The sequence below is a fragment of the Patiria miniata genome, unplaced genomic scaffold (assembly GCF_015706575.1).
Source record: "Patiria miniata isolate m_02_andy unplaced genomic scaffold, ASM1570657v1 HiC_scaffold_1, whole genome shotgun sequence".
NCBI classification, from domain to species: domain Eukaryota; kingdom Metazoa; phylum Echinodermata; class Asteroidea; order Valvatida; family Asterinidae; genus Patiria; species Patiria miniata.
In genome coordinates this window covers 26,637,850-26,660,447 of record NW_024037047.1, presented here as the reverse complement: position 1 = coordinate 26,660,447, position 22,598 = coordinate 26,637,850, and the positions used below count along the sequence as shown (strand labels likewise).

Genomic DNA, 22,598 nt, shown 5'->3' with positions numbered 1-22,598 from the left:
AATCAAAATCGAAAAAAATTGTTATTTTGGAGATATGTGGCTCTTCGTGAAAACGGTGACGATTCGATGAATCAGGCCTTGCACCTTAAAAGGTATTACATAAATCTAAATATAACGAAGAAAAGTTAGGAATGGGACTGCAATACACTTTTAGATGGTCTAGGTAAGCCTACACCTGCAAAGTTAATTATACTATTACTACAGGCATGCAACTTTTCCTCGGATCAGCTGATTTCCTCTTTTTTTACTTCCCATGTGTGCCATTGAAAATAGAAAAACACTGTACAAAGTCTGGGAAAAATTTGAATTTCTTCTTTTTTTGTGATTTCCCAGTTGCATGCCTGTTACTATGAACAGGTTAAAGATAGTCTGGAGGCCGTGGAGCTATTAATTTTAAAGCGCCAAATTTGGTACACTTACTGTATAGGTCTCTATAAGGTATTCTAGAGGGGGTGTCCGGTTTTAGCGGCCTAAGTGAAGGTCAGTTCTGTTGTGTTAATGTTATAGGGAAAAGGCTTTGTTATTTTTTCATTATTTCGTTTAAATGGGAATAATAACAAGCATAAATAATGCTCTTCCATTCCTTTATTTATTAATAATGGCTTATTAATTTTCTTAATTAAGTGTAAGTTTGCTTCAAATGATGGTTTTAAAGTTGCCATTATGTCTGCATATGTGTATATGTATTCCCATCACATTTAACTCACAAGGCATGAATGTGTACAATCAGTTTCAAGTATTCTACTAATTATGGTCCAGTGTATTAGCTTGGTCCTATTACCCGTGTTTGATATGCATGCATGTATTTGGATGTCAAGAAAGGTCAGTACTACATACTTATTAAGCTCTTAAACTGTTCTTTTCAAAAGGGTTTTTTTTTCTGATTTGCATTATATATTCATTCATAATTCTGTGGCCTTAAAACTCAAGAGATGCATTGCACGATTACAATCATTCCTCGTCAATAGCTTTGTATTATCATAAATCTCAGCGACCTACAGATTAGTTGGCTATTCTTCAGCCATTGGCTCCATTCCAAAAACTTGTTGAGTTCATATACTTCTGGACCAGATTTTCAAAATAGCTTTGTTGTTTTATCATTGAGAAACATAATATTTTGGCATGATTAAGTACGCACATTATATGCAATTAAGGTTTAGCGACTCAAGTACACTTGAGCTGTTATGGAATGATTGTTCTAGTAAATCTTTTGCTTTGTGAATCAATCACACAAAAGGCGTAGGACAGAATTTCAGCATAGACAAAAGCAATCAATGAACACACCAGGGTGCTATTTTGCAAATGCATGAGTTGGACATGTCATTACATGTATTTGCCTCGTCCATATAATACATGTACATTGTATATAAGTGTAGGTCGTATATGCCCACCGTCCACCGTGAAACAATGACACCCAAAGAATAAAACTGTGAACTGGAACGACCAATAGATTTTCAGAAGAAAAAAAGAATGGAATACTAAAAACTGACCACACAATTTCATGCTTTGGGGGTTAAAATGTGATATGTATAATACATGTACATACCTTTATGCAGACATAATCAGTTTTGAATCATATTGAAATCTAACTAACATTGTAATTAAGATAATTAATGAACTACGTATAATTAATAAATACACCATAGGCAGAGCGTTATACCAGTACCCATGTGCCGATGGAATGATGCGAAGAAAGACAAAGTTCCTTTTTCTATAACTTAACAGAAACTTTTCTGAAATGTTAGGTCTTATAATTGTCAGACATCCTTTTATGCTATTTAGAATTTAAAATTTCAGACTTTTGTGGAAAATTAACTGCAACTATATACCGTATAATACACCATGTGAACTTTGACCTTGGCCTAACCTTGACCTAGACCGCCAAAACCGGGCACCCCCCTCTAGAATGCGTCTTTGGACCTATACAGTAAGTGTACCAAATTTGGCGTTTTAATACGGCGTGTCACGATGTTTTCCTTAAGCCTCTGGACTAAAAGGAAAAAAACGAGTGTGCTGACTGAACAGTTCATTGATATTCTACTAGAACTTATATTTCAAAATTTCGAAGAAACGCATGTAGACCCAGATTAATCAAGCAACGAATTTAGGTATCTCTGCAAAACCTATGTAATGTTCATTTGTAATTTCAATCGATGCTGAATGAAGTACATTGTTTTTAATTAATCTGTTAACAACATCTGATACACTTTCTTAAAGGTTGCAACTGCAACAAATTGTCAAGCCATTTGAAAAGTAATTGACGTTCTAGTTTTATGTTATTATAATATGTAAATATTACATGATTGATGTAGCAATCTACGATGTTGTGAAAAAAATCTGTTGTTTGTTTAATTGATGAACAAAAAACAATGTATGTGCAAGATATTTTCTATAAGAGTCGTAATATTGTATTAGTCTAGTTGGAAGATAAAGTTTCCACGCACCCCATGGATATATTTTTCTAACCTACTTTTTTTATCCTTAAGGTGTCATGTGAATGAATTTTGATGTTCCCAACATCAAATATTTTCCAATGGGGTTCATTTGGCGGTTATCTTGGCGGCCATTTTGGATTACGACGAAAATCGGTTACTGATATAACTTTTGATCCAGGTATCATAGGAAGACAAATGAACACGTTTTTTTTGTGGTAACTTGGGAGTGAGGAATCGATTGAATGTGTTATTTTTATAATTTGGCGGCCATCTTGACTGCCATCTTGGATTTCGACAAAAATCGGTTATGTGACGTAACAAGGCATGATAGGAAGACAAATGAACACGTTTTTCGGGGGTAATTTGGGTGAGCGGAATCGATTGAACACATTTTTTTGCATGAGTTGGCGGCCATCTTGGCTGCCCTCTTGGATTTCGACGAAAATCGGTTAGGTGTAGGCTAAATCTTGTAGTAGTAGTTGGAAATTGTGATATTGAACCAACAATCATAGCACAGTTTCAGTGCGGTGGTGGATAATCATGCCAGTATGGTGATCCGACCGTATTCCTCCCCATCACTCATTGACTTGCTGTAGAAAACGAGTGGGAGGCCGAGGGTCAATAGTGTAAGAGCATTTAAAGATTAGTTCTGATGAGTTTCTTGAAAATGACGACTAGACGTTCAGTATGGCGATGAAATGTCATTGATTACCACGTTTCCAGCTTTTCGTATCGCTCAAGATGACAATTGTATTAGATCAATTTCCTCTTCACTATTGCTTGTGCACTCATACATCGTAATTTGTGCCCATTAGCCTACAATTACTGGCATTTTAGTCTATTCCAATTTTCCACTGCAATATGACTTCTACTGTGGCGTCACTACGTCATGGCTGACGATGGTGTAACACACCAAGTTTGAGCTATCACGTCAGTAGATCGGTCAATGTATGTCGCACTTTCTAGTGTGACTGTAAAAACCCACTCTTGAGTGGCAGTTTCTATCACAGAGAGTGCAGGACAAGGAAGAGGGCGCCTGAGATGAACCTGCCTGCTCCTTTCGTTGTCTGGCTCCATTGTCAGTTCGGAAGTCATTTCTAGCATTTTCAGCCCTACTCACACCTTCCTACGTTCTCTGTCGTCTGAAGTGCGTTCCCAGCTTTTAGGGGCCTATTCCAGATGACTTCAGGTCCCTCTTGCAGATGCCCTTATAGCGGAGAAAGGGTCACCCTGCAAGTCTTGTATCTTCAGCAAGTTATCCAAGGTAGGTGAAGGTATCCACCACCTCAACAACGTGTCCAATTGTAGTGATGAAAGGAGGGCGGTCTACAATGTATGTATTCTAGGCCATGACATTTTTAAGGCTGATGGTCGACCCAAACTGATTACAGACGTGATACAGGCAATCGATGAGCCGCTGGAGCTGGCCTTCATTGTGGAACGCCAACGCTGCATCATCAGCAAACAGCAGCTCGCGGATGAGGACCTCGCAAGGTTTTGGAATGAAAGCGTGCAGTGTTATAACGTTTGCCATCAGCTTGAGTATGCAGGCATAGACACCCTCAGTGCAGTCTCCAAAATCGTAATGTAGGACCATTGAGAAGAACATACCGAAGAGAGTGGGAGCCAATACGCAGCCCTGTTTTACTCCACTACACACGGGGAAGGCATATGATGTTGCACTCTTGAAGTACACTGTGCTGTGCATGCCCTTGTGGAAGGATGTTATCATGCCCAGCAGCCTAAGGGGGGCATCCGATCTTATGCAGCAGTTTAAAGACCTACAGCCCATGCACTTTTGCTGACTAGGTCGAAAAATTGTGTCAGGTCTATGAAGTCAGTATAGAGTGGCCTTTTCTACTCCTGTCAGTTCGCCTGCAGCTGGTGGCGTGAGAAGATGATATTCACTGTGGATCTGCCTGCTCTGGAGCCACACTGTGACTCAGAGGTATACACGTTGCGCGAGGCTCTGTAGATGGGTAAGGACAGCGTGTGTGAAGACCTTACCTAATAAGCTGAGGAGAGAGATTCTGCGATACCGGTATCGCACCTGTTGCCTTTGTTTTTGTACAAAGTGACGATGTTTGAATCACGCATATGTCGGAACATGGCCCTTTTCCCAGTAGAGGCAGAGGAGTTCATGAAGGCATCGCAGCAGCGCTGGTTCCCCGCTCTTTAGGATTTCAGGTGGGATACCGTCAGTTCCAGGAGCCTTCCCACAGGCAATGCGGTCCGAGGCTTTTCTGAGTTCTTCCAAAGAATTGTGATGGCAATGCGCCTAGCTCCTCCATGGATGGCAGGTCTGGGATGGCTTCCAGGGCGGCATCTGTCACCACGTTGAATGTGTAGCGTTCAACTCAAGGTAGTGTTCTACCCAACGTTCCAGCTGTTTCCCTTGATCGGTGATAAGTTCTCCTGTCTTGGACTTCAGCAGTGCCGTTTTCGAGATACTCGGTCCTATTGTCTTTTGATGCCTTAATACAGCCCTCTTGCATCCTGGTCTCTTGCAGCCCATAGAATAGGATATTGTGTGCTAGGACTGGGATATAGGATAGGATATTGTGCGCAAGGAGAGCTTTTCTCTAGGCTTTTGTCACTGCGTCTCTTTCTTCCTAGTTGGGCTCGTAACAGTCAGCGTTTCTACGTTCTCTATTCCCGTAGGAAAATGTGTTGAGGCTGTAGATCATCACGCAGGTGGGGCCACTTGGATTCACAGTGTCATCACCCCCTGTAGGTTCTGCCAGAGCCTATTCAAGACTGTCAACAAACTGCTGTCCTCTCTGGGTTGTTGATGCAGAAGGTTGAGATTCGCGGTGACTCCGAGTCTTTTTGTGACGGGGCACTTTTTGGTACAAGTTTCGCTTTGCTGGCTACAAGGGAATGGTTTGTATCACCACCAACCGCCTTAATAGCGGCTCCACTCCTGATTTTTTTTCGGTAGGGGTTTACTCCTTTAGCCTTTACTATTCCTATGGCTATCCGCAAGGCAGCAACTGAAAACCGAGGTAGACTGTCAACCAAGACTAACGAGTTCGGCCAACCCGGGTTTGTGATCAGAGTTTTCCTTATCCGAGGCAGAATGCCTACCCTGGCTTACGAGTTCTACCTACGTATAGGGTTTGATCGAAAACCCTATAAGGGACGAGCATGTGTTCCTGTGAACACAGGTTTGTCTCCTTACCATTTAACTTTTTAGGGTTTGTGATCAGAGTTGTCGTTCTCCTATGGTGAACAGACAACCAATTCTAACGAGCTCCACCTACCCAGAGCAATATTGTTCTATCGGAAACTCGCTGACAACCTCTGTCATTCAGCAGAAATAGGGTTTGCACGGGCAACCAGACAGTAGAATTTGGGTAAGAGAGGCTAACGGTGAGACACTGTGCTGTACAATGGGATATTTCAGTGGGACATGAGCAGCTCAATCCTCCATTCCACTCCAGCATACCCTCACCCTTTAACTCCTGGAATAGAGTTTGGAATACATGACGATTGGTATTTTGCAAGATTCTGAATGCAAATTAGGTATTTAAAGTTTTAAGGTATTTAACTTGTTTCAATCATTAAATGATCGATTCGCCGCGTGCCGAAATTACCCCGAAAAACATGTTCACTTGTCTTCCTACCGGCATGATGCCTAGTTCAAAAGTTATGTCAAATAACTTATTTTTGACGAAACTCAAGATGGCCGCCAAGATGGCCGCAAAAAATGCTTTTGATTGATTCAACACCCCCAAATTACCCCCCAAAATGTGTTCATTTGTCTTACTTTTATGGCTAGGTCAAATGTTATGTCAAATAATCGATTTTTGTCGAAATCCAAGATGGCCGCCAAGATGGCCGCCACATTATAATAATAACGCTTTCTCTCGATTTCTCACACCCAAATTACCCCGAAAAATTTGTCGTCCCATGATCCTTGGTTCAAAAGTTATGTCAATGTCCAATTTTCGTCGAAATCCAAGGTGGCCGCCAAGATGGCTGCCAAATGAACCCCATGGGACAATATTTGATCTTGGGAACATCAAAACTCATTTTCTAGATACGTTAAGGATTTACCAAAAAAGGAGGTTAGAAAAATATATCCAAGGGGTGCATGGGAACCTTATCTTCCGACCTGACTGTATGGTTAATACTTGTGCTTGCTTAAAATCACCTTAGCAATCATGTTATTTTTTTATCGAAACTCTGCGGGTTTTGAGGGATTTTCCCATGGAATTATTAAAACGTGCTTTGTGTCCTTTGTACCTAAATGTTCAGTTATATTACATTGTATTTCAATGAGGTTGAAAATTTCATCTTATATGCCGAACTATGCTGTAGAATTATACAGAAAAAAACACCCAGGAAGTTTGGAATTAAAATCAGTTGTTTATTTTGTTCATTTATTTAGTATTGATTGCTTGTTATTTTCATTTATACTAGTGTATTGCTAGTACACGACAGCCACCAATGAGCAAATGCACGCGATGAGCTAATAACGTCCTACCCATCGTAAAATTGTGCGAAACGAAATCTCTAAAATAATTGCTTCAATTTAAAAAAAGTAAACAAAATTAAAATCTTCAAAACCCTCGGATGGTTAAAATGACTTGTCTATTTAATGAGTCTATTTAGTACAATGTGTATCCTCTGTAATTATTTAATTAACTTACACTGTGGATAAGTTGTATAAGTATTAGGCATCAGCTGAATTGTTAGTAATTTCAAAAACAATGTGGGGTTTAGTTTAGATCATCAGAAATAATGTAACTAATTAACTCATGAATTAATTATTTAAGTAGTAAAGATTAATTAAAGCACACAAAAACAGCGTGGTTTCCTCTTTGTTTTATTACTTCCGACTACCACAGATTAAGATTGATATACCCTAGCAGGCGGCGGCTTGATGTAACGTACGTCTAATCTAGTCTGGGCCCAGCCTGCACTAGTTCTTAGTTTGGGGGTCATGTTCCATATACGAATAATAGTTGCAAATGTACAGTTTACAAACACATGGAGTAGGGACCTGAGACCATTTTGCGGTTAAGCGACAGCAAAAAAAGAAAGAAATCAGGAAATGTGTACCCTGCTGACCGAGAGTCGGGCTAAGTTTAAAGAAAAACTCAACGAGTTTTTGCGTCCCCTTATTTTCACAATTCAAAGTTCAGCGGTAATATTCGAACATTCGCTGGGTACAATTGGCATAATTATCAAGATCAAAAGAGTTTGATACTGATTGTTTTTCCTCGGAGATCTAAAAACTTAATTAATTGTTTATATATTAAATTTTGATAAATATATATTTTTTTAAAGAATCAGCACTCTGCTGTCTATCATTTTCAAAGAACCATAATAGTCCATCATACGAGTACAAATGATTTTAGCAAAACTGCAGCAAACAAGGTACACTTCCATAAAACAAACCTGTTTTTAAGGAACTAGCCACCTTTCAGAGACCCTTGTACACCGGGGCTCTGTCTGACACTCGGATTTAACACAAAAGAGTATCACAAAAGCAAGTTCAGGGCGTGAATGAACGTGGGGTCACAGACGTTTATTTTTAGCATTTGGTTGTATTGTGCCTGTCTACATTATGCTGCACACGACAGGGTCTATACCGATTGGAAATTCCACACGATATTGTGCAAGCAAAAAAAAAAAAAAAAACAAGTGCGAGTGCACAAAAAGCTCTGGCCGTCTTGCATGAAAGTCTTGTATGAAATGATTCAGTTACTCGCTTGGTCGTGATTGTGAATTGACAGCCCCTACTCAATTGTTTTATGGGAAAAAATGAGGAAACAGAAACACCAAAAATCATCAATTACTACCCTTTACCCTTGACTACACGCAGACGCCTCCATATGATCGGTCACAAAAACAACTGCCAAAAAATAAAAATCCCTACCTCCCTACTCTATTTTCGAGCATACCTATGTTCCCCAATACCGATGTTCCCCAATACTGATGTTCCCCAAAATCACATATAGCCCATATATAACCCTAACCCTCGCCCAAACTCTAACCCTAACCCTAATCATAAGGATTTCGGGGAACATCGGGATTGGGAAACATCGTGTAGATCCCTTTTCGAATGCCATGTAATCGGAAGCAGATCTTTTTTGGGCCTCTCCTCCTACAAGCCATGGAGACTCGTAGACCTGACACAGGGCCAGAGGCAGGGGTGATGTATAGACACATGTGTGTAGAAGCCCCTAAGTTTCTAGTGCATTATATCCCACGTGACTTTTACATTTACCACATTTACTAAAGTGACTTGTAGAAGCTCAAGTTGCCAGAGCTTAACAATTGAACGCCTTTTGTTCATACTAGCCAGAACAGTTTGAAATCAGTATGGCTGAGACTTTCTGATGTGTATGCATAGTAACAGTAACAAAAAATAACCAGTCTTGTTAATTTGGTTTTCTTCAAATCTATAGGGTTTTTTGGGGGGAGGGCCGAATCTTTTCTGTGGACTTACTGAAATAGACCCCTCGAGGAAAGCAAAGCAACATCATGAACTTCAGCTGCAAGGCCCCCTTTAAGAATCCTAGATATATTCTACTCAGGGACCCGACCAAATTTCCCCAGGGGTTTAGAATGATATATACATGACTGTATATATTCATGGGATGATTGTAAGATCCGTTAAGCGGAACATGAACACACAAATACTCCATAACAAGCGACAATGCGGAGAACGGGAGCCCGTATAATGGGATTTCCCACTTTCTCGAGTATTTGAAGAGCAACGTTGAACTCAACCTAGGGCCTTTCGGAAGTTTCAGCTCACAGACGCGTTAGATTTCCTCGTCTCGGAAACACTGAATCACCATTCGACAGGCAGGAGACATGGCAAACAATAACAATTATGGGATTGTAAGTGGCTAGAATAGCAATACAGAAGGTACCTCTACTGATACCAAATACTTGGAGGACGAAGTATCTCTCGGCGATAGGCTGGAGTTCGAGCGCGGCAAGTACGCACACTAGGGTATATACGTCGGTGAACAAGAAATGATGGAAGACGCTGTCATCCACTTCGGTCAATTCGAAGGAGAGGCGGCATTCTCCAAAATGAAGACCTCAGGTAGTGTGTTCTCTGCCAGCCAAAAGCTTGAGGTACTAGCCGACACGATTGGTGAGATTCTCGGCAGTTCTGGAAGGGTGGGGATCAACAACTCAAGAGACCATGGCAGACAACATCTCAGTCCCCACGCCATCAGTGAAAAGAATTGAAAAAGCACCGAGACAAACCCCCGATTGATTACAACCTTCTTGGCAGCAACTGCGAGCACCACATGAATCTTTGTCGGTACGATTATCCCACCAGTGCGCAGATTACTGCAGCGGGAATGGCAGTGCTGAAGTATATCCTTGCAATCGGAGTAGTCATAGTTAAGTACCAAAAGTTAGCTAATTGACACACGTGCAATGGTACATTAATTGAAAACAAGACAAAAAGGCCTAGAAAAGCCCAGCTCAGAGCGCACACTTCTGAATTATTTTTCTGCAAGAATGTTTTTTTTTTGTAGCCGGGGTGGGGCATTGGGGGGGGGGGGGGGGGGTTAGATCCCCTACATCCCCCGCAGAGCAACCACTGGATATTAGTAATTTGTACTATTGAGGTTAAGGGGGTAGCAGGCATGTCTTCAACTAGTGTTTAATACATAAAAAGGGGGCAGGGTTGGACCTCATAAACAAACCCCCATCATTCCCACTATAGATCCGCAGCGGCTTTAGGCTGGAAGTCCTTCATGCATCTGTTCTACACAAGGGATAAGTTACTATTTCATTCATTGACGTCACGGAGTAATAATCGTATAGGATAGCCGGCCCGGCTTTCTACGTTGGCCTATAACCAGTCCACACTCTAACAACTCTTGGGTCAGATTAACCCGGAATCTGAATCCACTTTTGCTCACTCCTTTTCAAGTTCAAAAATGGCATTTTCTAGGTCGTTTTGACACAGAAAGGGATCATATTTGACCCAGAAAAGGACTGACACTAAATTCGCAGTCAGTTTTCAATAACTAGAAAAACCAGTCAGTATTTTGACAGTTGCTTTTATAGTGTATAGCTATAACCAGTCTACACTCATATGAGATTTAAAGGTTTGCATGCTTGGTGAAGGGTAATAATAAGGTAAGTTGTTGCGGTAGCACCATGTGGCAAAATCTCTTTTGTGAGTATGTGTGGTTCTGAAAAGAACCGGAGGGCACTCAATGTTTCGTCAGTCTCCGTCGTCAGTCTCCTGACGACAGGCAGAGTATACTGTCCGAAACGAGTACCCTCCGGTTCTTTTCACAAAAGAGATTTTGCCACATGGTACCGCAACAACTTGCTTTATCAGTCTACACTCTAAAAACTCCTGGGTCACATTGACCTGGAATCTGAATCCAAAATGTGCTCAGTCCTTTTCCGGGTCACAAATGATCCCTTTGGGGTCTAAAATGGCATTTGTTTTGGTAGGTCATTTTGACCCATAAAGTAGCATCTTTTAATTTGAATTCCAATCCAGGAGTGTAATAGTGAGTCAGGTAGTAAGTCAATGACGTAGGTGCAAAGATCAATAGGCAATATCCGCTTCCTTCACAAGTACCCCCTCACCGGCAAAGAAAGCAAAGTTGGGGTGACCAAACGAAGCCATCTTGCCTGACTGCAATATTTTGCCGCAAAGCGCGGCCACTGCGTGTACATAGTACAAATCCCCTGGTGTACATGCATCACAAACGATGAATGGTGCACGTTCGTCAACCAGCGAAATGCATGTGCCCCATCCATGGGACATCGTTGCTAGGTAAAAGGGCGCTCACTTTTGTTTGCGCAAGGAGCCCATAGGCGGGCCCTCTAGCCTGAGCAAAATATCACTAGTCGACGTGCCAGGCGGAAATTTGGCTCCAAAACTGTTTGTTGATTGAAATAGTTGGTCTTAAAGCCGTATACAATATACTTACTGCTGAATTATATAATTTGGATAAATTTTGTAAATAATGACCTTTGGCCCACAATTTCAGGTAGGCACCTAGTAGTTAAACGCAAGAGAAATTGCATTGTAAACGTAGGCAAGATTTACCACGAAAATGTTTAATATGCAAACCTTTATTTTTTCTCTTCCCATAATACACGAGAGCTACAGTGAGCAAACGCTTGCGAAAAGTTAATTCATGACTTCAGATCCATATTAAATTTGGAGTGCAAAAACCCTAATTTTTCAAATTATGATTGCCTGAGTTTTCAAAAGTTGCAAAAATGCGACGAATGTACGTGTAATATTTTTTTTTATAGTTTATGGTTCAGCTGCAATGATATCCGTACAGTCTTGTTACATTCATTGGAAGTACTCGGTGCAATAGTAACAACACTTATCAAGTTCCAATGACTTTGCCGGATTCTTCCCCGAAGCAGGTCTGAATTTAAATATCAACGTAATATTTTTTTTTGTACTTAAAGGGACTCAACATTCTACAGTCGTTCCTTTCTAACAAAAAAATAAACCCAAAACACATATGAGTCCGTCATGTGATAAGTGCAAACGCGGAGACTGCAGTAAACAAGTCATACTTCCTTAAAAAGCAAACGTGTTGAATTAGAACTCGATGCCTTTTAGCGACACCTGTACAACAGCTCACAAAAATGTTTTCATTCCAATATCAACGTAATATTTTTTTTACTTAAAGGGACTCAACAATCTACAGTCGTTCCTTTCTAGCAAAAAAATAAACCCCAAACACATACGAGTCCGTCATGTGATAAGTGCAAACGCGGAGACTGCAGTAAACAAGTCATACTTCCTTAAAGCAAACGTGTTGAATAGGAACTCGATGCCTTTTAGAGACCCTTGTACACCAGCTCACAAAAATGTTTTTGTCGCATGAATCACGAATGGCGTATAAATGAACTTGAGGTCGAGTACATTTATTTTTAGCATTTTCATTGTGTCCGTGTGCGTATGGTGCGCACAATAGAGCCTCTGCCGATTGCAAATGGTGAGGAATTCCATTTTGATGCTTGTGCAAGAAAGAAAAAATAGCACACGCTTTGTCGATAGCCAGAAAAGTTTCGAATCAGTCAGTGTGGGGGAGACTTTGTGCACGCGAATTAACAATAATCAAATAACCAATCGTGTTTGTTTTCTTTTCTTCAGAACTAAGGAGAGTTAGGACAATTCTTTTCCGTCGCACTTGGAAATGAACACGAGTTCCGTTTCGTTCAGTTTCATTATTTCAATGAGCGTGTTCCAAATCCCCAATTTATAGAATCACATCTCATCCACCCATCCCCTTGAAAGCCAATACGTGAACTCAGCTGCAAGGTAATCCCCTAACAAAGAGCACCCCTTGAAAAACCCACTACTCAAGTTTATATTGCATGTGAATGATGTGATGATTGTAAAATCCGTTACGGAACATGGAGGGGTTCCCGCCACACACAGGTACTCCACAACGAGCGACAATGCAGAGACGGGAGCCAGTCTAGTGGGATTTCCCACTTTCTCGAGTATTTAAAGAGCAACGTTGAACTCAACTTTAGACCTTTTGGAAGTTTCATTTGATCAGCTCAATGCGTTAGATTTCCTTGTCTTGGAAACACCGAACCACCATTTAGCAGGCAGGAGACATGGCAAGCAACAACAACTATGGGATTGAGGGTAAATGGTATACCTCTGCGGATATTAAAGACTTGGAGGACGAGGTATCTCTCGGTGATAGGGTGGAGTTCGACCGCGGCGGTGTGTGCGCACACTGGGGTATTTTCGTCGGTCCGTACCAAGATATGCGACACGCTGTCATCCACTTCGGTATATTCGAAGGAGGGTCGGAATTCGTCAAAAAGAAGGCAATAGGAATTCCGCATGCTGCCAGTAAAAAGCCCGAGATACTCGCTGATACGATTGGAAAGATTCTCGGTGGTTCTGGCAGGGTGAGGATCAACAACTCAAGAGACTATAAAGAAAAGCCTTTGGATCCCGGCGACATCATTGAAATAGCAAAGACAATGCACCGAGACCAAACGCCGATCGACTACAACCTTGTCCACAGTAACTGCGAGCACTTCGTGAACATCTGTCGATACAATGATCCCCACAGTGATCAGATCACAGCATTGCAGACGGCTGGGTACTTATTAACGCTTGCCATTGGTGCTATCGGTGCAGTAATAGGCCTAGGTTAGTATAAATAGTACGCATTTACTGTGACTAGGGAGCATAAAAGGGAAGAGGAAATGTGTCTCTTGATCGACGCTGTAACGATAGCTGTTAAACTATAATAACAACAAATTGGAGAACAAAAAGAATAACTGAACCGTCGAAGCAGGAATGCCACGTTAGCTGAGCAATAGTATTACTGCAGTCGTCTAGCGAGGTCGTTTTAATTGGAGCGTGGTAATTGGGTGAAAAGGGGCACTCGGCATCTCTGCTGACTGGTACACAGGGTTTTTAATTGGCCCTCTGGAAAGAAGACGGGGAGGACATCATCTTCGTATGGGGGCGCTGCATGCTCGAAGTGGACACTATCGGACAATAAGTGGCACTATTCATGGCGGTACAACATCACAATGAGCACATTCGCGCGACGTTAGAAAAGGGTAACACATCTTTTCTTTTCTTTTCTATTTTAATACTTGGGGGGGGGTGGAGTGGGGTTAGACCCCCTGCATTCAAAACGCTAAAAGTGAAAGACCATGGAGATGCACAATGAAATGTGAATCGTTTTAGCTATTTTCAGCAATCTCTACTCATTTTCTTTTAATTCTACAGTTGTCACCTACGCAATTTCTCGTCGCAGAAATGAACGAAGATAATCCTGTCATTTCAACAGCTTTTCGTGGATCACCAGCAGTTGCCAAAGAACCTCACAGGGGATGGAGCGACGAATCAGCGAACAGCAGCACTCAGATTTATTTGCCGGTGGTTTGACATGAATTGAAGGTTGGTGCCGTAAGGATGATAACCAAAACAATAATACATAAAAAAGCACACTATTGCTGCTGTACTATGATGTACTATAAAGGACACCTATCTGTTATCGTCGTGCCTTGGGGGAGCTCCGTCGTGCCTGTGAGCAGGTCCGTTTCGTGTTTGTGAGCAGAGCGTCGTGCGTGTGAGTAAAACCGTCGTGCCTGTGAGCAGGTCCGTCGTGTTTGTGAGCAGACCGTCGTGCGTGTGAGTAAAACCGTCGTGCCTGTGAGCAGGTCCGTTTCGTGTTTGTGAGCAGAGCGTCGTGCGTGTGAGTAAAACCGTCGTACCTGTGAGCAGGTCCGTCGTGTTTGTGAGCAGACCGTCGTGCGTGTGAGTAAAACCGTCGTGCCTGTGAGCAGGTCCGTTTCGTGTTTGTGAGCAGAGCGTCGTGCGTGTGAGTAAAACCGTCGTGCCTGTGAGCAGGTCCGTTTCGTGTTTGTGAGCAGACCGTCGTGCGTGTGAGTAAAACCGTCGTGCCTGTGAGCAGGTCCGTCGTGTTTGTGAGCAGAGCGTCGTGCGTGTGAGTAAAACCGTCGTGCCTGTGAGCAGGTCCGTTTCGTGTTTGTGAGCAGAGCGTCGTGCGTGTGAGTAAAACCGTCGTGCCTGTGAGCAGGTCCGTCGTGTTTGTGAGCAGACCGTCGTGCGTGTGAGTAAAACCGTCGTGCCTGTGAGCAGGTCCGTTTCGTGTTTGTGAGCAGAGCGTCGTGCGTGTGAGTAAAACCGTCGTACCTGTGAGCAGGTCCGTCGTGTTTGTGAGCAGACCGTCGTGCGTGTGAGTAAAACCGTCGTGCCTGTGAGCAGGTCCGTTTCGTGTTTGTGAGCAGAGCGTCGTGCGTGTGAGTAAAACCGTCGTAGCTGTGAGCAGGTCCGTCGTGTTTGTGAGCAGACCGTCGTGCGTGTGAGTAAAACCGTCGTGCCTGTGAGCAGGTCCGTTTCGTGTTTGTGAGCAGAGCGTCGTGCGTGTGAGTAAAACCGTCGTGCCTGTGAGCAGGTCCGTTTCGTGTTTGTGAGCAGACCGTCGTGCGTGTGAGTAAAACCGTCGTGCCTGTGAGCAGGTCCGTCGTGTTTGTGAGCAGAGCGTCGTGCGTGTGAGTAAAACCGTCGTGCCCGTGAGCAGGTCCGTCGTGTTTGTGGAGAGGTCCGTCGTGTTTGTGAGCAGAACGTCGTGCCTGTGAGTAAATCCGTCGTGCCTGTGAGCAGTCCGTCGTGCGTGTGGGGAGGTCCGTTGTGTTTGTGGGTAAAACCGTCGTGCCTGTGAGTAAAGGCGTCGTGCCTGTGAGTAAAACCGTCGTGTTTGTGAGTAAAACCGTCGAGCGTGTGAGTAAAGCCGTCGTGCCTGTGAGTAAAGCCGTCGTGCCTGTCAGTAAAACCGTCGTGCCTTTGAGTAAAACCGTTGTGCCTGTGAGTAAAACCGTCGTGTTTGTGAGTAAAACCGTCGTGCCAGTGAGCAGGTCCGTCGTGTTTGTGGAGAGGTCCGTCGTGTTTGTGAGCAGAACGTCGTGCCTGTGAGTAAATCCGTCGTGCCTGTGAGCAGTCCGTCGTGCGTGTGGGGAGGTCCGTCGTGTTTGTGAGTAAAGCCGTCGTGCCTGTGAGTAAAGGCGTCGTGCCTGTGAGTAAAACCGTCGTGTTTGTGAGTAAAACCGTCGAGCGTGTGAGTAAAGCCGTCGTGCCTGTGAGTAAAGCCGTCGTGCCTGTCAGTAAAACCGTCGTGCCTTTTAGTAAAACCGTTGTACCTGTGAGTAAAACCGTCGTGTTTGTGAGTAAAACCGTCGTGCGTGTGAGTAAAACCGTCGTGCCCGTGAGCAGGTCCGTCGTGTTTGTGGAGAGGTCCGTCGTGTTTGTGAGCAGAACGTCGTGCCTGTGAGTAAATCCGTCGTGCCTGTGAGCAGTCCGTCGTGCGTGTGGGGAGGTCCGTCGTGTTTGTGAGTAAAACCGTCGTGCCTGTGAGTAAAGGCGTCGTGCCTGTGAGTAAAACCGTCGTGTTTGTGAGTAAAACCGTCGAGCGTGTGAGTAAAGCCGTCGTGCCTGTGAGTAAAGCCGTCGTGCCTGTCAGTAAAACCGTCGTGCCTTTGAGTAAAACCGTCGTGCCTTTTAGTAAAACCGTCGTGTTTGTGAGTAAAACCGTCGAGCGTGTGAGTAAAGCCGTCGTGCCTGTGAGTAAAGCCGTCGTGCCTGTCAGTAAAACCGTCGTGCCTTTGAGTAAAACCGTCGTGCCTGTGAGTAAAGCCGTCGTGTTTGTGAGTAAAACCGTCGTGCCTGTGAGTAAAACCGTCGTGCCTGTGAGTAAAACCGTCGTGTTTGTGAGAAAATCCGTCGTGCGCGTGTGTAAAGCCGTCGTGCCTATGAGGCGCCATGTGTAAATTTAACAAAGTGATTGATATATAATTCATTATTTATTATATAATTCAGTTTTCTGGACAATTATATGTAAATAAATGTTGGGCAGTTTGCATTACATGTAAATACATTTACTTGCCACTGCATTATTTATATATATATATTTGGATGCCAATAATGACACAAGCCGGAAGCCCTTCATAAAATACTTTTCAGTGGAAAAAAAACCCAAATTTTCATTCCAAAAGTCAAAACAAGTCAAAACTTTTAAATTGCCAACGCTTTTATTCAACTGTTAACTTCATGTTTTTCGATACACCGCTCTAGGTATGTTGTGGGTATGTCCCATTCGCGAGTAGTCGTAAGCAAAGTTCCTCATAATTATGAAAATTGGCGGGTGCGTGGCGCGTCTTGGGCGATGTGGGGAGATTGCGGCGGGATAGTGTGAAAGTAGGATTCAAAACACGGGCTCATTGGTTGTATTGCGCATAACTATGCCTAAATTAGCGAAGAGTGTGAGCGTTAAACCAATAAAACAGTAAAAGGGACAAAACGTCGTAGGGGTCCAAATTTCATGTGGCAGTAGAAAAGTGTTTAAGACTGGCCACGTGACGGGCTCTCGGCCAATACAAATGATAAACTGTCTTAGGTATTTACAAGTCACAGTGATTCAGTGAGCCAGTGAGATAGACAGAAAGATGAAAACATGCGCGCCCTCTGCAGGACCGGCAACACGTCGCACGGCAAAAGACGGACATTTGGGGATCAACATAATCCGTGCTATGTGGGTCTAGATTCGAAAATCTAGAAAAGCATGCAAAGATCACCAGTAAGATGTGAAACGTTCGAGCAATGTTCTAGCAATGCGTTTTGATTTTGTTTTACAGCTGCCGTCATGGATATGTGGTGCATCACTCAACACAGATAACCTTGTCATTTCAACTACTTCTCGTGGAATACTGCAGTTGAGCTGGTAAGCAGAGTGCCACGGGGAACGACCCACCGAACTATAAGCGAACACCGGACACTATTTATTTGCCAGTGGGCTAACATTGAGGGGCAGAGTGGTGTCGTTAGGATTCATGTAGGGCCTTTCACAAGATTAAGAACTAGTAAATGCAGTAGATTAAAAAGCACAATTACATTGAAGTGATAAAAGGAAACTCGTCAATTCAGAGATGAAAGGTCACAATCTTGACAATTGAGCATTCAGATTCATTTTGCAAATAGGGGCAAAACGTTAAAACAAAAAGTACCAATACATTATAACTAGAGTGAGAAGTGCTAAAGTGTCACAATTGCAACAAATCCATTCTTGCCAAACCTTCTTGGGTCTTATTCTGTTGCCTAGTGCTTCAGTGAGACAAGAAGAGGGCAGAGAGCGGACTTAGCCTCTTGCTAAAAATAAACTTTCCGGACATGTATGCGTTTTTGATTGTGGTGCTTTGTATATATTTGTATATAATGTGTATATCCATATATTTGTATATGATGTGTCTATCCATTGGACAAAATATATCGTCAAAGTTAAACTTTTTAAAATTTAAAGTGATTTTTTTTAATACTAACATTGTATATTTGTTTTCTTTACAACAGAAGGTCACGTTAATCTGAGATGTTAATTTAGGCACACAGTTTTCAATTTAGGGTTTTTCAGTTCAAAAATACTTATTGAGAACATTATTTTGTGTATAGAAATTGCTCGATGAATTGCTGTCACTGAAGCTACAGTAAACCATTTAAAACAATAACCAATTACCAATAAAAGAATCGGAAATTCCGGCATCATATGAAGTTCAGCCTGGAATGACGTCACAGTTGTGGAACATGAATATTCATGTCGATTAGTGTTAAAACTATCTAGACATGCAAACACCCTTTTCTTTGGCAATATGAATATTCAAAAAAACGTTTAATGACATGCAGAGTCAAAATGTAAATACAACATTACCTTTTTAATTTATTTTATCTGTTTATAACAAGTAAACAAAATTACACTGGGAAAATGCGATGTGGCGAAAAGTTATGTTGCTGGCTAATATCAATTGTATCTAGCTCAAGAATTGTGTGTAAATATTGGCTTTATTGTACAAAATATTTGTGCAAGATATTTTCTGTGAAAGTTGTAACTTTAAGTGTGGTTTATAGTTTTGTTTGCAGTTTAACAAAGAGCATGTTTAAAATCAGAATAATTGTGTTTTCTTCAGAAAGAACTTGAGTTTTTGAAGATTTTTTCTGATTTTTTTTAAAAATAAACCACTGTGTTCTTTTTACCTTTATACATGTAATTCAATACACACAATTTTGTAATTCACATGTAATTCAAAACACACAAGTGTCATGTTTTTGGTGGTTTTACAAATCCAGAATGTGGATTGTTCTGGCTGAAATAAGTTGTTTGTTTATTTTATGTTTATTTATTTATTATTGATTTATTATATTTTGTATTGATTTATTCTATTTTATTGTTAGTACATTGCAGCCACCAATGACCAAATGCTTACGATGAGCTAACTAATGACTCCAGACCCATATTACACTTGTGCAAAAAAACCCTGATCTTTGCATATTATGATTGCCTGAGTTCAAACAAGTTGCAGAAATGCACTAAACAGGTAACGACGAATATGCGCGTCTAATTGTTTTCAAAGTTCATGATTCATACTGGATACTGGATTATTCCTCTTCGCAGACTTAAAATTAAAACTCATTTAAGTAATTGAATTTATTCTTCAAAAAAGGATCTGTAATCTACTGTCTTTCCTTTTTAAAGAACCATAACCGTCTGTCACGTGATGAGTGTAAACACGGAGACTGCAGTAAACAAGTCATACTCCTACAAAGCAAACATGATGAATCAGGAACTCGATGCTCTTTAGCGACCCTTGTACTGCGGCTTTCTGCAACTCTGATTAAAAAAAACCTGCATTGTAAAAGAAACTTCATTGCCGTATGAATGGCGTAAGTGAACTTGAGGTCAAGAGGCAGAGTGGTGTCGTTAGGATTCATTTAGGGCCTTTCACAAGATTAAGAACTAGTAAATGCAGTACATTAAAACGCACAATAACATTGAAGTGATAAAAAGGCAACTCGTCAATTCAGAGATGAAAGGTCACAGTCTTGACAATTGAGCATTCAGATTCATTTTGCAAATAAGGGCAAATCGTTAAAAAAAAAAGTACCAATACATTATAACAAGAGTGAGAAGTGCTAAAGTGTCACAAATGCAACAAATCCATTCTTGCCAAACCTTCTTGGGTCTTATTCTGTTGCCTAGTGCTTCAGTGTGACAAGAAGAGGGCGGAGTTCGGACTTAGCCTCTTGCTAAAAATAAACTTTCCGGACATGCATCCATTTTTGATTGCGGTGCTGTGTATATATTTGTACATAATGTGTATATCCATATATTTGTATATGATGTGTCTATCCATTGGATAAAATATATCGCCAAAGTTGAACTTTTTAAAATTTAAAGTGATTTTTTTAATACTAAAATTGTATCATTTGTTTTCTTTACAGCAGAAGGCCAAGTTAATCTGAGATGTCAATTTAGGCACACAGTTTTCAATTTAGGGTTTTTCAGCTCAGAAATACTTATTGAGAACATAATTTTGTGTATAGAAATTGCTCAAAGAATTGCTGTCACTGAAGCTACAGTAAATCATTTAAAACAATACCAATTACCAGTAAAAGAATCGGAAATTCCGACATCATGTGAAGTTCAGCCTGGAATGACACCACAGTTTTGGAACATGAATATTCATGTCGACTAGTGTTAAAACTATCAAGACATGCAAACACCCTTGTCTTTGGCAAATGAATATTAAAAAAATCCTTTAATGACATGCAGAGTCAAAATGTAAATACAACATACCTTCTTAATTTGTTTTATCTGTTTATAACAAGTAAACAAAATTACACTGAGAAAATGCGATGTGGCGAAAAGTTATGTTGCTGGCTAATATCAATTGTATCTAGCTCAAGAATTGTGTGTAAATATTGGCTTTGTTGTACACAATATTTGTGCAAGATATTTTCTGTTAAAGTCGTAGCTTTTAGTGTGGTTTATAGTTTTGTTTGCAGTTTAACAAAGAGCGTGTTTAAAATCAGAATAATTGTGTTTTCTTCAGAAAGAACTTGAGTTTTTGAAGATTTTTTTCTGATTTTTTTTAAAATGAGCCAGTGTGTTCTTTTTAACTTTGCACATGTAATTCAATACACACAATTTTGTAATTCACGTGTAATTTAAAACACACAAGTGTCATGTTTTTGGTGGTTTTAAAAATCCAGAATGTGGATTGTTTTGGCTGAAATAAGTTGTTTGTTTATTTTATGTTTATTTATTTATTATTGATTTATTCTATTTTGTAGTGATTTATTCTGTTTTATTGTTAGTACACTACAGCCACCAATGACCAAATGCTTACGATGAGCTAACTAATGACTCCAGACCCATATAACACTTGTGCAAAAAAACCCTAATCTTTGCATATTATGATTGCCTGAGTTCACAAAAGTTGCAGAAATGCACTAAACAGGTAACGACGAATATGCGCGTCTAATTATTTTCAAAGTTCATGATTCATATTGGATACTGGATTATTCCTCTTCGCAGACTTAAAATTAAAACTCATTTAATTAATTAAATTCTTTCTTCAAAAAGGATCAGTAATCTACTGTCTTTCCTTTTTAAAGAACCATAACCATCCGTCACGTGATGAGTGTAAATTAACACGGAGACTTCAGTAAACAAGTCATACTTCTACAAAGCAAACATGATGAATAGGAACTCGATGCTTTTTAGCGACCCTTGTACTGCGGCTTTCTGAAACTCTGATTAAAAAAAAAACCTGCATGGTAAAAGAAACGTCATGGCCGCATGAATGGCGTAAGTGAAATTGAGGTCAAGTAAGCCTACGTTAATTTTTAGCACTTGGTTGTGTCTGTGTTTACATCATGCCGCGCACTATCCGCGTTGCACATGATGTATGTGCAAGCAAGGTAAAAATAGCACGCCTTTGTTGATAGCCAGAAACTTTAAAATCCGTAGGTGAAATTTTACGAATGCAAATTTAGTCAAATATAAGTAACCAGTTGTGTTTCAGAACAAAATGAGTTAGGAGAGTTAGGGAGAGCAGGCGCGGAACCAGAGGAGGGTTTGGGGTGTCGGACTCACGCCCCCCCCCCCCCCCCCCACCACCACCACCACCACTTCTGCTCTAGCGCTCTGACACCAAGTAAAAAGATATTACAATCAGTGGATCAGTAACAATGTGCCGCACTACATATATGTCCGCCTGTCCAAGACAATTGGACATAAGCAAAAATCTGACGGGCCTGACACCGCCCCCCCCCCCCCCCTCCGCAACAATATATGAATGGCATACGCTAAATGAACTTGAGGTCATGTCATTGTTAACGTTTGGTTGTAGCAGTCTGTGTACATTATGTTGCGCACAATAGGGCCTATGCCAATTTCACATGGTGGGGAATTCCACACGATGTCGATCGTGCCAGCAAAAAAAAACAGGACGCCTTTTGTCGATTGCCGCAGTTTGAAATCGGTTTTGGGGTTCTGAAGAAAACAAATAACAAAAACTGGTTATTTGATTACTGATAGTTTGCATGCATGCAAACTATATCAGTTATCAAACAAACAACCAGTCGTGTTTATTTGTTTTCTTCAGAACTAAGGATCTATAGGACGATTCTTTTCTGTGCACTCGCTGGTGTATTCGAAACCCCGTTCTCGTTTTAAATAAACACGAGAACGGGGTGGCAAATGACGAGAACAAACACGCAAACAGTGTCCGCGAACCGGATTTTCACCGCCCAACTAATTATTGGGAGGCATGAGGAACGTCAAGAACAAAGATGGTGGACTA

General features: G+C 41.3%; 1 protein-coding gene and 1 long non-coding RNA gene across 2 annotated transcripts; both read left to right on the top strand.

Moving 5' to 3' along the window:
- The first annotated feature begins 13,034 nt into the window (after positions 1 to 13,034).
- LOC119732422 (phospholipase A and acyltransferase 3-like) lies at positions 13,035 to 13,589 on the top strand. Its single transcript, XM_038205931.1, has one exon. The coding sequence runs from the start codon at positions 13,035 to 13,037 to the stop codon at positions 13,587 to 13,589; it is 555 nt and encodes a 184-aa protein (XP_038061859.1).
- A 311-nt stretch (positions 13,590 to 13,900) lies between these two features.
- On the top strand, positions 13,901 to 20,478 carry LOC119721492. The gene is made up of 3 exons (XR_005270197.1): positions 13,901 to 14,003; positions 14,176 to 14,346; positions 17,601 to 20,478. It is a non-coding gene; the product is annotated as an uncharacterized LOC119721492 (long non-coding RNA).
- The last annotated feature ends 2,120 nt before the right edge of the window (positions 20,479 to 22,598 follow it).